Consider the following 16,673-nt stretch of genomic DNA (forward strand, 5'->3'; position numbering starts at 1 on the left):
GACACAGAGTCAGACTCTTCTAATTTTATATGCAGAGGTGAACTTGGAGAGGGGTGAAGAGAGCAGATACTGAAGTGAGCAGCTCACCATTAGAATGACAGGGTAACTTTCCAAGACTAAAAATAAGCCAAAGAGAAGATACAACCTCCTGGACCACATGGCTTCCATGGAGAGATGAGAGAACTCAGTTTCTTCAGTTTCAAAAAGAAAATGTAAAGAGGAAATCCTAGAATCAATCATGGACTGGTTTGGGTTGAAAAGGACCTTAAAGATTGTCTAATTTCAACTCCCTTGCCATAGGCAAGGACACCTTCCACTAAACCAGGTTGTTCCAAGCCTCATCCAATGTGGCCTGGAATGCCTTAAGGGATGAGGCAATACACTTCTTGCTTATGTGTAAAATGACCTGCTGGAATGCTACTGAACATCGATGTCAAAGAGTGAGATTTCCACCACTGCAATTTTTAATAATTTAAGTAGACTTGTCTCAAAGCAACCTGATCTAATCAGACCTGCTTTGGGCATGATATCGGCTGGAGGTCCCTTCCAAGCCACGGGATTCCATGATTCTATGGCAGACAGCAACAACAGAGGGACTTTGATAAGTAATGCCAGTCAGAGACCAGCATAGGCTTGCAAAAAGGCTAAAGAAATCTTCCCAAAGTCTGTACAGGCTAATAAGCAATACACTTCTAATGGATTTGTCAAATATTCAAAATATTACAGTGTAAACTGCAGGCAGAAAAAGCTTAAGCTCAGAAGTATGTATCATGTTACTAATTTTTTTCTATGCTGGTTGTATAAGTGTGTGCACACATCACTAAAGGGCAGAGCTTGAGCATGCAAATTCAGGCACTTAAATAAAAGAAAATACAACAGCTTGGACAAATTTAGGATGCTACGCACTCAAAACAGGATGTGGCCAAGTAATTCAGAATTTTTTAACTGGACTTGCAATTTTATCATATTTCAGGAAACAGTTTTTGCTATACACATATAATACATAAGAAAACATAAAATTTGCCCAGAAGTAGACATGTATACCTCACCAAACACAGTGTGTACTGTAGGAATCTGCTTTATCTGTTCTATGTAACATTACACACACAGACACAAACTTGGAGAATAAGCCAGAACCAGAACAAGGTCTAGTATCTGTTCTGAGACCAAAATTATACCATGATATATGGTTGGAAATGTTATTTATATAATTTAACCATTATTCTGATTTGGTAATAAAAGAGTTCAATAGAATTTAATAAATAAATAAATACAAGTATTATAGAATTTATTTAAAGCTGTAAATTTAGCTACATACTTCATGCTCCACCATAACGTACTGATTTAATCATTGTATTATGAAAGAACTCAGTTTAAAAAGAAGGCAATCTCTTTTTCTTAAACAAGAGAAAAAAGGAGATTATGTACAGAAAATACACATAGAATCATATGACATTGTCCTCATATAATTCCGTGTAATGCTGCATATATAGGATTTTTGCCATTCCTTAGAAGAGAAATTGTTATATTTTACCATTCAACCAAATCAGACCAACCCATGATTTTCCCCTCCACACCAGGAAAATCTATTCTATTTTTTACTGAAAGAAAACAATTTACACAACATGTAAATTGTTTCAGTCTTGAAAACACGCACTTCAGGCACAATCATTTGCAGGGAAAAAAAATCCTAAATAAAAATTCCTGATGCTGAGTGTTTATGGCTTTCATTGTGGACAAAGGCACACAGGATGCCAGGTCAGTTGGGTCAAATTTCTGACCTTTTTGAGAGAAGCTAACTTTCTTCTTCAGAACTACTTGAATAGATAAGCTGTACTGGAAACTCTGCCAAAATAGATGCCAACGTCTTAACCCTCACACCTGCTGATCTCTGATAAAATCACAGAAGCACAGAACACGCAGGTTGGAAAAGACATCTGAAGGTTGTGTCAGCCAAAATCCTGCTCAAAACAGGAATGCCTACTGAGGTGAGGTGGGTTTGCACAGCACCTCACCTAGCTGAGCTTCAAATACCTGGAGCAGTGCCCGGCCTGTTGCCTCCTTGTATAACCTGTGTCAATGTCTCGGTACGCTGATAGTAAAAACAATATAAAACAAAACAAACAAAAAAGAAAGGAAGGAAAAACAAAGTAAAAAAAGGAAAAAAAGACCTATCATCTAAACAGATGTGACTGTGTACTGTTGAGAGGAGTCTGACTCCCTCATCAGACAGGCACCATAAGAATCTCTGCTCACCACGTGCTCCAGCACCCACAGCAGCCTTGTGGCCCCTATTGCACCAGAATCTTTTATGCTGGCAGGGTCCAAAACTGAATAACCTCTTTCCCCAATCTTTCATCTCCACAAATCAAAACAAATAAATTGGCATGACTTCAGCAAACTTTAACACATAAATGACACAACAGCCCAGAACTATGCTCCATTCTTACGTGAAAAGTAATATTTTGCCTCCTAAATGAACCTTAAGAGAACATACGTGTACTTTCTTCAACACAAGATCTGACATCAGATTTGAAGTCAGCCTCAAAGGAACTGGAAACTACCTCTGGAGCAGACATTAAGGGTGAATGTTCTCATACTACATGAGCTGGGGTGCAGTATTTTGTGCCTGTGAGTAACCTTTACAAGCCCCTTTCACCTCCTGGTGCTTCCTATATCACCCCATCACTCTCCACTGATAAATATTTGCTTTCTTTAAAGGGCCTTTTAGCGAAAAATTGCCCCACAGTCTCCCACATTTCCACACAGAATTTAAGCCTATCAGCTAAGAATTAGACCTATTTTGAGCAAAACCCACTTTAAGCTGCTCAACAAACAGGTTGGGGCTGTCACAGACACAGTGCTGGAAAAATAAGCAAAGGGAACAGTAAACAGTGAGTGGCCACCTTGTTTATTCAGAGTGCTGTGGTTTATTGATGTTACACACAATTTCAAGTTTAGTTGAGCTTAAACGTTGCATTTTTTCTCTCACATCCAACCCAACGTGAAAGTGATCTCCAGCTGGCCAGGGAAGCTTTCAATAGCCATAAGCAAGCCATAAACCCCTTGCCATGCCACTGTCCCCTTGTGCAAAAGAAAATAACCTTGAAGCAAAGGTCTGTCACAGTCACCACACAGAGTGAACAGAATAAACTCAGCTGCTTGCCTCTTGGAAAAATCCAGGCAGAATTCTTCCACCTCTTTAAGAACAAGGTAAGAGAGGAAGTGAGCATACAAGGAGAAGGACAGGCTGCTTCATAACCAGTAATGCTTGATGCCAGCACCAATACTAATACCAATACCAAAATCCCAGTACTCATGAAAATGCACCGGATATAAGCACAAATATAGTAACAGTAACAATAACAATAACAATAACAATAATAATAATAATAATAATAATAATAATAATAATGGTGAGGGGTCTCATCACTGGACTGCAACACTGCATATAACTGGAATGTTTTTATGAAGAAAATTTAATTGCCAATGACCCTCTGAGAATCTGGAATAAAATCTACCTTTTTATTTTTTTAAGAGCAAATGGAAATTAAGTCATCATTTCAGGCAGACTCCTGTATCTGAAAAAAAAATCAAACTCAAGTAAGATGGGCTGGTTGGATTTTCATAATTAATTCTGTGAGGTTGTCTCCCCCACCCAACACATCTCTGTAAATTACCCCAGTAGGTATGAACCCTGCCCCTGTATTGATTCAGCTGGCACAGCCTTGCTCTATAAAACCCTCCTCTGAGCCCCTGCATCAGGGTGGTCGCTCTGCTCTCCCCAGCTGCTGGGGAGATGCTGAATTCCTGTGCTTGCCCTTCTTCCCCAGAGCCTGCTCTGACTAGTCCAGGGGCACATATACCCAAAAATGCACCAAGACTCATGCTCTTTCTCTTGAGTAAGTAAGACCATGCTGGTGCTTCATGAACCCACCGCTCACCCTCTGGGCGCTGGGGAAAATGAATTCATCAGCTACAGAAGCACACACTGTGCAAGCAGATTCTCCCATGTCTCAAAGGAAAGAGTGTGACCAGATAAAAAGTCTGTGGTGTTTTGGATCTGGCTGGTGGGCCAAACTATGCCAGCCAAGTTCCTAAGTCTTCTCCTAGCTCCACTTCCTGGGCACTGCTTATGCACTGTGGTATACCTGACTGCACCTGAAAGCTTCAAATTATTTTTGCAATTTTATGCAGCTTAGCCTTTCAGGTATTACTGTGAAATTAAGAACCTATTTACCTGAGATCAGGAAATAGTAGAGAGGGAGCTTGAAAAAAAATGGAATAAAAATACTGACAAATGACTCTTTACCTACATCACTTTTCAAAATTTTGTCTAAAGAGCCTAAAATTTGCAAGTATCCATAAGTAAAACAGTTTTACTGCTGGAGAAATGAATGGCTGAGTCTTCTCATTTTAAAGGGATTTACAAAAGCTACAAAGATGGTAAGTTATTAGAGAAGAGGTAATGGCTTTACAGGCATATTCATTTTCATATTTAAAAACTGTGTATGCACTGTTTTAGTTCCTTAATGCAAACCACAATAAAACGCCTTATGGGGGCTTTAAACTCTTTTGTCTTTGCTGTAGGTTTGTCTGCTTTAGGTAAAAAAAAAAAATAAAATACATGGTGCATTATTTTCAACAGTGGCAGGAAGTGGGTTTTTAGTCAAATCAGCTTAAAAAATTCCAGCTGTGTTCATGCTGAAGCCATCACAAACTCTAAGCCTGGGATCACTTCTCCATGCCAACTAAAGCCTTTTCAGGCCTCGAGAAGTAAATTTTTGAAAAAATGCCAAGCCTCTCCTTGAAAATAACATCTTAATTGGCTGATATTAAAAAACCCCAGAAAGTGCCATTCTGAAAATTCAAGTGCTCCCATTTTTGTGTTCTAATTTGATATTTGCCTTGCAAGAGCACTCAACATACTCACACAGAGACTGTCTCAGACAGCTGCAATGAGAGGCATGCAGGCTGGCTGCTGCAGACAAGGAGGAGCTCCTAAGGGCCATAGAAAGCACAGCTCATGATGTTTACCCTGTGCCATTGTAATGCACCAGAAAGGACAAAGAGGTGTGTGACAGACAGTGCTGGACCCAAGGAAAAGAGTGTTTCATCCCCTGGCTGGCTGTGGCTCAGAGGATATCTCAGAGGAGAAGGAAAATCCACTCTGCTGAGAGCAGTAGCTGTTCTCAAGGAGTTTCTGTTTAAGGGTTAGGTTCAAACCAAGTAAAATGCCTGGGATCAACAAATGAAGGCTTCAAACTGATGTATCTATAACACTGTTCTAAATAAATATGCCTTTTTTCATTAAAAATAATGAAAGTATTTCACTATTTCAATATAAATGAATACATCTACTGTTACTGCCTTCCCCTCTCTGTTTCCTGTTGCACTATAAATTGTAGCGTGCATATCTACCATGGTACTTCTCCTGTTCAAAACTTTGCATCATGAAAAGGAAAGAAAACAAAGCTCATAATTTTCAGCCAATTGAGCTAAATAAGGGAACAGACACTTGCCTGGCATATTTCTCTTATGCTTGTAAATCTAACTCTGCAGCTCCTTTGAGCTGGGAGACTGAGAGATCAAGTCTGATTTACACACATGTTAAAAGGAGACAATTGTTTGTCCAATTTAATTGATTCTGAGCTGAAGTAAATTGATTTACCCTGCACAACTCAAAGCTTTTGAAAATAAATATATTTTCATTAAGAATGGCAAAGAGAAATGGTATTAAACAACAGAAAAGAATTGTTAAGCAACAGAAACAACAACAAATGATAAGGAGAACATGTAACTGAGAAAGCCTATTACTGTCAGGGAGGGATTTACAAGACCTTGTGTTTTTCAGTTCCATTTCAAAGCAATATCAGAACTGTGAAATTGCAAAGGCAATTCTAAAAGGAGACAACATTTGAGACAATAGTTAAAAGTGAATTTTAATACATCACACATTTACCGTGTAATTCTTAAAACCTTTTTTTTTTTTTTTAATTTTGGAATGCCATTCTGGCCTTCTTAATGGCTGAAAGCAGTGCCTGTAATTAAAAGAATTTGGATTCGTGTTCTTTTTTTAAAAAAAATAGAAGCAACTGCCAATACACATATTTTTTCCATGAAGAAACTTGGCAGTCCCAGCTGATTGTGATGTCTCTTCATCCACATTCTAGAAGATAATTTTGGTGAGGTAATAATTTATTCCAGAGCAATGTGTAAGATTAGGCAGAACAGTTCAGAAGTCTGAGTATTCATCCCATTGTATCACTAAAAATTGCATTTCACAAAATCATATTTACATTTGAAATTTTTACTGGAAATAAAACATTCTCACAAAAAGAGGATGCATTTCATAGGAAGTGTTTACTTACAGCCTCCAAACAAAAAATTTAAACACCCAAACAAAACCAAAACCATTCTTCCTTTCTCAATATTATCAATGCCATTAAAAATTACATATAACACTGGGAGATGGTGGCTAAATCACAAATTAAGAGCTCAGCCCTGAAAGTTGCTCACAGACCAGTCTCTAATCTTAATGTGATTTGAGGGCCTTCACACACCAGATCCGAGATTCACTTCTCCCAACAACACACAGAGCTCCCAATAAATCCTGTATTTCTTGCAACTCCCTGACAGCACTCACTGGAGTTGTGTACTGGTGAAATGCTTTCCAGAGACTTTTTTCTATCAAGGTGATATGATGGAGAGTTACAGATTTTTTTTTTCTTTCATGAGAATGATGAAATACCATGGCCTAATTTCTTGTAGGTAAGATGTAAGATGGCAAGAAACACCTTCAAAATGCTGCCTTGGAATAAAAGTCTTGTAAGATTGTAAGTTAAAACTATGTGTACTGTGTTTCCAAAAAAAAAATAAAAAATAAATCTTTGTATAATCTTGGGCATTCATTGTGGTAATTGAGGAACCTTTGTAGCACTCACTTTTGTATAACTGATTTGTTGGGTTAGAGTAGTAGGTGGAAATATCCCAGATACTGTATAAAGGAGCAGGAAATAAAACCTCCACCAACCTTGCACACAAAAGAATCAAGAAACTTCTCATTAAGGAGGAATAGTTTGCCTTACATTCACAAGGATAAGATGAAGAGCTAAACTCTCTAAAGGGATGATGGTCCCAGATCCAGAGGGGTTTCATGGAAGAGGCAGAGCAATCACTGCCTATCTTCTTTTCCATTGTTCCACCTGAGTCTTAGCTCCAGTAAATCACTACCAGGATTTCTGCTTCCTGGAAGAAGCAGTGTCAGTGGCAGATGAAGTAACAATGCAAATGCAATTGTACCAAGTTTGCACTGAATAAGGTAAATTCTCTGTTAACCACAATCATTCTCTTCATTCCTGGAAATACACGTTTATCTTGATTCCCAGAAAGAGAGATTCAATATCACCCTGATTCACTCAGGTAATGGAGCACATTTTCCTCAGCTGTACCCCTGAGACTCCACCTCTGTAATCAACTGAAAAACATACAGCCTTCTTTAAACCTGGTGTCTGCTGAGCCAGGGATGCCCGAGTGTAAGATGAGGTAAGATGAGCTGAGGAGCTGCACCGTGAATCAGTAAACCGTGTCCCTGGTACAAAGACCTTCCCCTGAGAAACTGCCCAGTCTTTCTATTAAGGAGTGTTACTGAGAACTCAGAAAGTCAGCACCAAGAAGAACAAAACACACACGTTGAGGGAACAGCCAGTTCAAATCACAGCACAAGTTCTTGGTCTCTGTATTTATTCATGGCAGGACCTCAGTCAACGCACTTCAATAAAATGAGTAATTATTGTGAGTCACGTCACTAATTACATCTGATACACACAAAGGCCTGTGCAGCTCCACATCTCAAAGTGCACTGTGAGCTCATCCAGTAGGAGCTCTGTGAGCTCACAGAGGAGCTCTTGTTACTGGTACCCAAACACTGGAAAAAAATGGGGTATTGGAAATGTCTATGCCATTTCTCTCTCATCACATTTTTCTAAGCATAAAAAGAAGATGTGTTGTAGAATAATGGCAATATAACTGCCTACGTAGGGACTTCAGCATTTGCCTTGCACAGGCAATGCAAGAAAGAATTGTAATGACAGAGCCAATGGAATTGGCCAAGATAAGCTGCTTTCTTCTACGACAAGCAGAGAGCGCCAAGATGTGAAGAATCTGTCAAAATATTCTAAGATAAAGTTTAATTTTTTCATACCAAAGTTTAAAAAACCAAACAAAACCACAGCTGGTTCAGATACAGTTCAAATTGACTGAGTTCAGGAACATGAAGAGATTAAAGGAAGTAAGTAATCTCTTAGAAAACAGATCTACTTATTAATGTGCAAGAAAAAAACAAGTCTTCACAAATTTTGTCAAATTCAGATGAGCTTTTCATCCAAGAGCAGGATCAAATTTGTAGGCTGGTAATTTGTTGCCTAGTAATTAACTACCTTTGCTTAATCATCAGACACCTCTGTTGCCTGATAATTAACCACCTTGAAGACGTACTTCTTTGTGCTTTCCCATGAGGGTTCCTCTTACAGTAATTTTAGAGCACAAACACAGAACTGGACCAAACACCACCTGTGACTTCAGCTTTACTGCAAGACCATTTTCATAACTGAAGTCAAATCACATGGCACAATTTAACTAAATACAGAAACAATAAATTATCCTCTCCTGTGGACTCATGTCAACAATAATGACAATGAAGCCAACGAAGCCACTCAAAGACACTGGCACTGAACAAGAACGTGAAAATAAGCAGATTCAATATTATATGGCATACAGGACCTCTAACCATAGAATTCTAGAAAGAATACAGAGGTTTTTAAATAATGCTTCATTTAATATGTTTTTTTTTTTACATTTAACTCATAGCCTGTTCAACAATTGAATTTCAATACGAGATTTATAGCAATAAGCCTCTGTTTATATAACAGAGAATAAAGAAACACAAACAAAAAAGGCATAGAAAAAAAATACAGAGAAGGCAGAAGTGTAAAAATTACCCCCAAAGACTGTAATTTGTAACAACCAAAGCTGTCAATTCGAGACCCCATCTGGAATACTGACCACAGCTCTGGTGTCCCCAAAATAAGAACTTGAAACTGTTGGAGCAAATCCAGAGGAGGTCACGAAGTTGATAAGGGGACTGGAGCACCTCCCACACAAGGACAGGCTGAGAAAGTTGGGGCTGCTCTGCCTGGAGGGGAGGAGGTTTGGAGGCCTCCCAGCAACCAGAGACCTTCCAGTATCTCAAGGGGCTACAGAGAAGCCAGAGAGAAAGGCTCTTCGGCAGGAGTGATGGGACAAGGAGAAATGGGCATAAACTGAAAGAGGGGTGAATTTAGGATAGATCAGGAAGAATTTTTGTACTCTTGAGTGGTTAGACACTGAAAAAGGTTGCCAGGGAGAGTGTGGATACACCAACCCTGGCAGTGTTCAAGGGCAGCTTGGATAAAGCCTTAAGCAACCTGGTCTAATGGGAGGAATCCCTGCTCATGTCAGGGGATGTTGGAACCAGATCCATTAAGATCCATTCCAACCCCTTAGCATTCTGTGACTCTATAACTGTAAAAACCAATCTTCACTACTAAAGATAAAATAGTACTTTATTTTTAGTTGGGTGTATTCAAATAAAGTTTTTTTAGATCTCCAGTGAGAGACAATTGAATTGGAAAAGTTTTCATATTGTTGGCGCTCAACACTTTATAAATTAACATTATTAAAGATCCATGAAGCTGTGAAACCATCAAATCAGTTAATTTTGAGAAAATATTACCCACAATTTGCTGAAAATCAAGCAACTATATGAACATTCAAGGTAAGTTCTGCATGTAAACAAAATTAAACCATGGATCTCTTTCTTTTTTCTCCTCTCTTTTAATGCTTTACTTCTACTTCATTTCGTAAATAACTTTCATTCCACGGACACCAAAAAAGATCCAATCAACTATATGAGTGTAAACCTTTGCCTACTAGACTGTCATCAGCACAAAGTCCCTCAAATAATAAATGAACTTTTTATTAACTGTGGTAACATTAACATTACAATGAGGGATTGTTTAAAAACAAGTTGTACTGCTGTTGCTCAAGAGCGCAAGGAAAATGGTTCTCAGTTCCTTTATTTTTCCTTGAGGGTAACCACAGGGGTTGCATTAAATCTTTTAAAATATGTTGACAGTTGAATAAGTGCTGCTGTTGCTCTGGTGACATTTTATGCACTTTAATTGTCATTAATGAATCTGACTGATACTTTCTTAAAATTCCTTTACGTGTTCTAGTAATTTTATAACAAAGAGAAGAACAAAACTGTCTGCAAATTAGCCTTGATCCACTTCTCATATGGAATTTTCACTGCAGGCAATAAAAGAATCTGCATGGGAAATATCTGCTAGACCAGACATTTAAGGCAGGAATGCATTACACGTTCCCAGTAAATTGTGAAATTATCACTTTGCTGTGTATCACTGTGTAAATTTAAATCCCAAAGAAGCTTTGTTTTAAAAAATACACTATCTGCTTTACTATTTAAAAAAAAATCACTCTATCTGCTTCAATCAAATCAGAATTTGATGTTAACATGGTAGGGCTCAGCATTTTAGGGCTGCAACAAAACCCAAAAGGTTTGTTTCATTCCAACTCTCTTGGAGTTGGAATGAAACAAAGTCTGACACTAACCTGCAGTCTAGTACCTCCTTCCTTTTTCTGGTAATACTCCCACTGATTTCAGAAAGGCTTTTCCCCTGTGAAGACTGAAGGATACAGCTCCCAATTATCTGTTCAGGAACATGCAGTGACAAGAAGGAATGCACAGAGCTTGAGAAACAGCAGGCACCACACTTGATTGTTCATAAACAGATAAGGTAAGTCTTTTGCTATGAAGAGAAAATAAACTATGGTGCTTTAAATCATGATAGGTGATTTAAGTAGCTTAAAAAACATCTATTCCAGGGTCAAGGAGCCAGAAGAGGCAGGAGGAGGGGGAACAGTGTACTAATGGTGCAGGGAGACATGTTGAGCCCTTTGCTTCCCCCACCCCAGGTTCCCAGGAACAACAGGAACACAGCAGATGATTCCCAACACTGCTGCACCTGCTGCACCACAGGCTTCACATCTTGGCAATTTCAGAATAGGAAAAGCTTGGGGCCATCTTTTTTTCTTCAGCTGCAGCAGCTCTTCAAGTGCAGACCTTGTACAGGTACCAGTGGTTTGAGCCATCCCCCCTGAACAGGACAATCAGGTCACACAAAATCGCCCCAGGCACACCCAGAGCCCCTTTGCCTGGTTCTCCTTAAGCCCAGTTCCCTGCATTACCTGAGCAAAGCAGCAGCTCAGCTCCAGCCTGACCTTTCCTCCAGCTGAGTAAATGGCTATGCAAGGTGCAAGCAACAGGAATCAGGCCTCAGGGTTCTGCGCAGCACAGCAATTTCCAAGGCACTCGGGGTGCAGACAGCAGTAAGTTCCACACTCACGTCATACCCACAGCTAACAGCCTCAGTTAAGGCATGAACTACATTTTAATTAGACAAGGGGCCAGGCTTTTGATTTCAGAAACAGAAGTTAGGGTTGCAGTCCTTCATCCATTGAAGTTAATTGCAAAATCCCTATTATCAGGCTCTTGAGGTATTACCCAGGCGCACTTTTTAATTACATTTCATTCTTAATGAAGTAGATGGCAAAGAGAAAAGCAGCCCATGATTCAAATGATTCGCATTTTTATCTTCCCTGATGAAAAACAGAATAGGTCAAGATACTTGCTGGATTTTCCCATGAGAAATGCTGCAATGTGAATAAGCTCAATTGACTTGATCCTGAAGGAGCAGGTTAGCTTTGAAAAGCATCACTCATTTTCTCCTCCTGTATACACTCTACCCCCAAAACTTATGCAATGCAATTGTAGACACTGAGCCAAATCCAATTCAGAACCTGAAAAATATCACATAAGTATCCTAAGCTTGAATGACTTGTCTTCATTGTCTAATGTCATTTAAAACATAAGGAGTCCTAATTATGGTTTTATTTTCAAATGATGCACTTTAAAAGAGTGACAATTCTCCATAAAAACTGACAGCTTCTCAGGGCAAGGAGACTGCCAAATAACTTGGTATTTCTACATGATTTAAAAACAAGAAGTTATGAAGCAGCTTATGAAGAAAAAATGTGTTATGACACTAGAGAACAATAGCTAGAGAACAATACAAAGTTTCACCTTTTTCTATTACATCTCTACTCATGTACGCAAACAAAGATTTATAGAACAGAAATTCATACTACAGGTGGGACCATTACCTTGGTATACACAACAACCTGCAAACTCTTTTCACATAATGAAAGTTGTTTCTTACCCTCTGGAAATCAGGTTTAAAAATAAAACTTCTGTTTATATATTACACAAAAAGCTTAGCTTTTTATTTCAGACATACTTCTCATATTGTAAAAACACATAGTTCATTTTTTACTTTTATGACTTCAAAAGACCCAATAAAAAATTTAGGACCTAAAAATGTAATTTCTTCTTCAAAGGTTGGCTGTTAAGTATGAGGGAGAGTAAAAAGTCAGTTTTAAGAAAATCAGATAGCACTGCAAGGCTCTCTAACCAAGGCAGCCAAGGAGGGTTCCAGCAGGAACTGGTGAGGCAAGGCTGTGTCCCCAGGGCTGGCACAGGGGACAGAGCCCTTGGGGCCCAAGGACCTGACCAGACAAAGGGGTCACTGCAGCATGAAGCTGTCATAGCCCCTTCTAAAGGAAGGGGGGACAACCTCCTTTCAGGGACACAGAAACTAAGGTTTTAATTCAGTATTTTTTTTTAATTCCTGGGTTTGGGGTCTTTTGCCCTATGGCTGCTTCACTGTTTCAGCCTTGCAGGATACCTGTGATGAGACAAAAGCTCCTGAGTTTCTGTCAAAACCATTTTCCTCTCATTATAATTCTTTCCCATTCACAAGGCTGAATACCACAAGACACGAACACTTCCTACTTCATGGTCATACCAGAGATCAAGGGAAGCTGAGATTACTTTCAAGGCCACCAAGGAGATGATGTGGCAATCTAAATCCGCCTGTTGTGCATAACTGTGGCAAACCTGCAATGTAACACACAACCACAGCCACACTTGCCTCTGTGTTGAGTTGTGCCAAAACAGCTCCATCTCCACCAAAACCAGTGCAGACTTTAAACAAGGAAAATAAACTCCTGTCCCTACTTCTTCATTTGAATTCCCTCTTGGAACTCAATTCCTACTACTGCTTTTAGTGGAGCCATGCTATTTTACACCTATTAAGTACTGCATTGATCAGTTTAGGGCCCCTTGTTCTATAATTTAATTATTCAAACTCCGGTTGGTTATTTGCTGAAGGTCTAACTTGACAGTCTCCTTCTGGATGCTCTCAGTCTATGTTTTCATAGTTATTGATCATTGTAGCAAGTAGAAGTTTGAGATACTTACTAGCTCTACTATTTTTAAAGCAATTCTTAGAGATTTCCAGAGCACACAGAGTATTCCCAAGGCAGTGGCAGGGCATCCCTGCACTAATGAACCACAGAAGCCATCCTAATGCAAGCAGTATTGGTGCAGGAAGTAGCAAGCCCTCATGCCTCAAAGACAATCACAGAAAAGGCAGAGGGCTGGAGAAACTCAATGCCTCTGTAATTAGTGAGAGAAAGTTTCAACTCAGATTTACAGGCACTGTAAGCTGAAGAACACACACATTCTGAAGTGCTGGCTAAAATCAGCATTTAAGAATAGAAGAATAAGTTACTTTACTATTAAAAGCAATACTGGTGCAATTGCAGCAATGAGGTACTGCTCAGCACTTCAGAAGTAAAAGAAACTTTCTTTTGAAAATTATAATTTTCATTGCTGGGTTACAGTATGAAGGCATCAGTGACTGCTACACGGTATGTACATCCTGCACAGAGCACAAAGTGCACAAGAAATGGAATTTTTCCAAAGGACTCTGTGCCTGGCTAACTGTTCTGGTAAAACTTCAGGCAGCCTCATTTTCAGAATATAAAGTGTTTCAGTTGACTGAAAAGGAAAGCAACTCAAATCATTAATAAGCTCCACCACATGTAATGCGTTATATTTTTTCCAAGCAAAATTACAGATAAGAAACAAGCCTTTAATTGTTAGTAAGTCATAATAATCCAAAATAAAAAGTCCACTAATTATTAATTATATATTAAATATGCATCTACAGCAATAGGTAGACTCTGGTAAAAGAATCAAATTTAGGCTGACAGGTGCCTCAGCAACAAATAAAAAACTCTAATTGTGGACACAGATCAAAATGCTAGTTTCTACTCAGTTATTGAATTTGAAGAGAAGAAGAAAATGTTCAATCATAATATTTGTTTAAGAATGTTTATCTTCTTTCTTACCATTGAATGTTAGGAACACCCTTGCTTGAGGCTGGGAAGATCCTTTTACACTGCTAAAGTAAATAAATATCCCAATCAACACGTTCATTGCAAGAAACGCCATCTCTTCAGATTTGCAACTTAATATCCAAGAAATGAAACCTGAAAGAGAGAAATATCACATTACTCTTCTCATACACTCTTGTGGAGCAAAAACAGAAGTATGGAAAGATTGTGTTGGAGGCCTCTTCCAGCTGAAGCCACAATTACTGATGTGAAGGAGGTACAGCACTTCTGTTTTTCTTCTGTGCATCTGAAAGTGGCTTTCCCCAGCAGTTTTCTGTGCTGGCACAAGAGGAAACTCTCTGCCTGTTAGTAGGAACCAAGAGAGCCCAACTTTTGGCTAGGGCAGACTACAGCACTAGACTCAGTTTATTTAAAATGAAGACAATTCCACCTGCTGGAAATATAATTATGCTAAATGTCAAGGCAGAGCAAAGCAAGGACAGGAGATAAAGTTTCACGAATAAAAATCTGGCTGATATTTTTAGACATCTCTCTCTCATGTTGAGCGAGGGGGGGAGGTTTGGGTTATTGGTTGTTTGGTTTTTCTTTCTTTTCTTTAAACATCTGAAATCAAAGGTGCTTGGAAATAAGATTTAAGTTTTAGCAAGCTGAGCTCTCTAATCACCTTGAAGTTTTTCTTTAAAGAAATTCTGGCTGTGTACGTCATTAATTTCAAAACTGTGAAACCAAAAGTATTTCAACACGCTTGAAACTGTTAGTCAACGTTTGCTTTTTGGGCTAGCTCCTTTCAGGATACACACCTGCTCTCACTGACTCTTACAGGGCACTAAGAATCCCAGAGTTGGACAATGATACCACACTTGATATATCTGCTACTTCTCCTGCACATTTGCTGAGCCTTCATTTATAGGAGTTAACTGCTGAGAAGCCTGAGCATCTCAGAGACTCAGAAAACACTCCAGAACTCTGTATGTTTTCTTAGTTCAGGAAGGACTTGAGATTACTGAAATCACTGGAGGAAAGTGTCTTTTCTAATGGACTTCAGACCAGATCCAAAAACCCAGCCACCATTAGAAGCTGAACAGTGCATATCTGTATCACATCTGCTACTAAGCTGCATCTCTCCAAAAACTGTGAAGTGCAAACTTCATTTTGCCTATTGTAACAACTTTGTCAGCTCAGCTGCAAAAGTGAGAATACATAACGCTGTCATTTTAGGCCCATTTTATTTCACTGCTTTTATATATATATATTTCTTTTTGATGGAAATAGCCTTCCTACTAGACACCACTTATTAGTTAATCACTCACGTGATATACATGATTTTATGGCAACAGGAAGCACTTTGAAAGTCACAACCCCTATAGCTAGAAGACATCCTTAAAGGCTGTACATTTATTTTTATTAAGGGACTGGTTACCTGTGCAGTCAGCTTGGCAATCTTCACCTCAGCTCTGCTCCAGCACTACAGTCCCTCCAGTGGAAGCCAATATTTCTACAGCCAATACTTCTACAGCCTCGTTCATCCTGTCCCTCTGAGGCTCACACCTGTCCTTAAAGGACCGGCTGTGAGCACCCGGCAGGAATGAGCTGTCAGGCAGGGATGACTTCAGGTCAGCACTGGCTTGGGCTGGATCCACACCACTGATTTAGCGGTGAGAGCCCCGTATCTCGTTACCACCCCTGTCAGCCCCCATCCACTCACTGTAAATCGCTTGGAAACGCTTCTCTCTGTGCACCAGGACTTCACACCAGGCTGCGGGTGGGAAGGAGAGCGCGCATGAAAGCGCAGAGCTCTGCAGCCCACACTCTGAACTCGCCTTCATTATCTGCTCCGAGTGCTGGGAAATGCACGGAGATCAAGCAATTCTACAACTCTGCTAATTGACAAAAACAACCTTGTCAGAAATTTGCCAGCTACGGATCGGGTCTGTAGGAAAAACATATCCATTCTGGCCCAGTTCCAAATTATCTCTAAGGGTCTGTTCACTAATAAAATGATAGTTGCAGAGTTTTTGCCAAGAATAATTTTTAAACAGGCTGCACGAACTCTAGTACTAATGTTGCTTTGTGGGCTTTAAATTTAAAACCTTGTGACTTGCCCATGGGATATCCTTTAACTTACTCCTCTTCTAAGAGAGAAATGGCATTAAATCCCAATAAAATTTCTTTGTCAGGCCAAAATAAATAGCCAATCATACAGAACATGTGATTTAACAGACGCAATGGGATAAGTATTTTACAGTAGTAACACTATGCTTTCTTTGCAATATAGATAAAAAGTCAAAGAGGAA

At 39.3% G+C, this 16,673-nt stretch overlaps 1 protein-coding gene across 1 annotated transcript in view; it reads right to left on the minus strand.

Annotated features, from left to right (window-relative positions):
* The window catches only part of SEMA3C (semaphorin 3C), a 113,536-nt gene extending 99,039 nt beyond the window's left edge, over positions 1–14,497 (minus strand). The window contains exon 1 of the mRNA XM_058022315.1: positions 14,374–14,497. Coding sequence (XP_057878298.1) covers positions 14,374–14,476 — 103 coding nt within the window. The 5' untranslated portion in view covers positions 14,477–14,497. The remainder of the gene's footprint in view (positions 1–14,373) is intronic.
* Between the last annotated feature and the right edge of the window lie 2,176 nt (positions 14,498–16,673).

The sequence above is a fragment of the Melospiza georgiana genome, chromosome 4 (genome assembly GCF_028018845.1).
Source record: "Melospiza georgiana isolate bMelGeo1 chromosome 4, bMelGeo1.pri, whole genome shotgun sequence".
Taxonomy (NCBI): domain Eukaryota; kingdom Metazoa; phylum Chordata; class Aves; order Passeriformes; family Passerellidae; genus Melospiza; species Melospiza georgiana.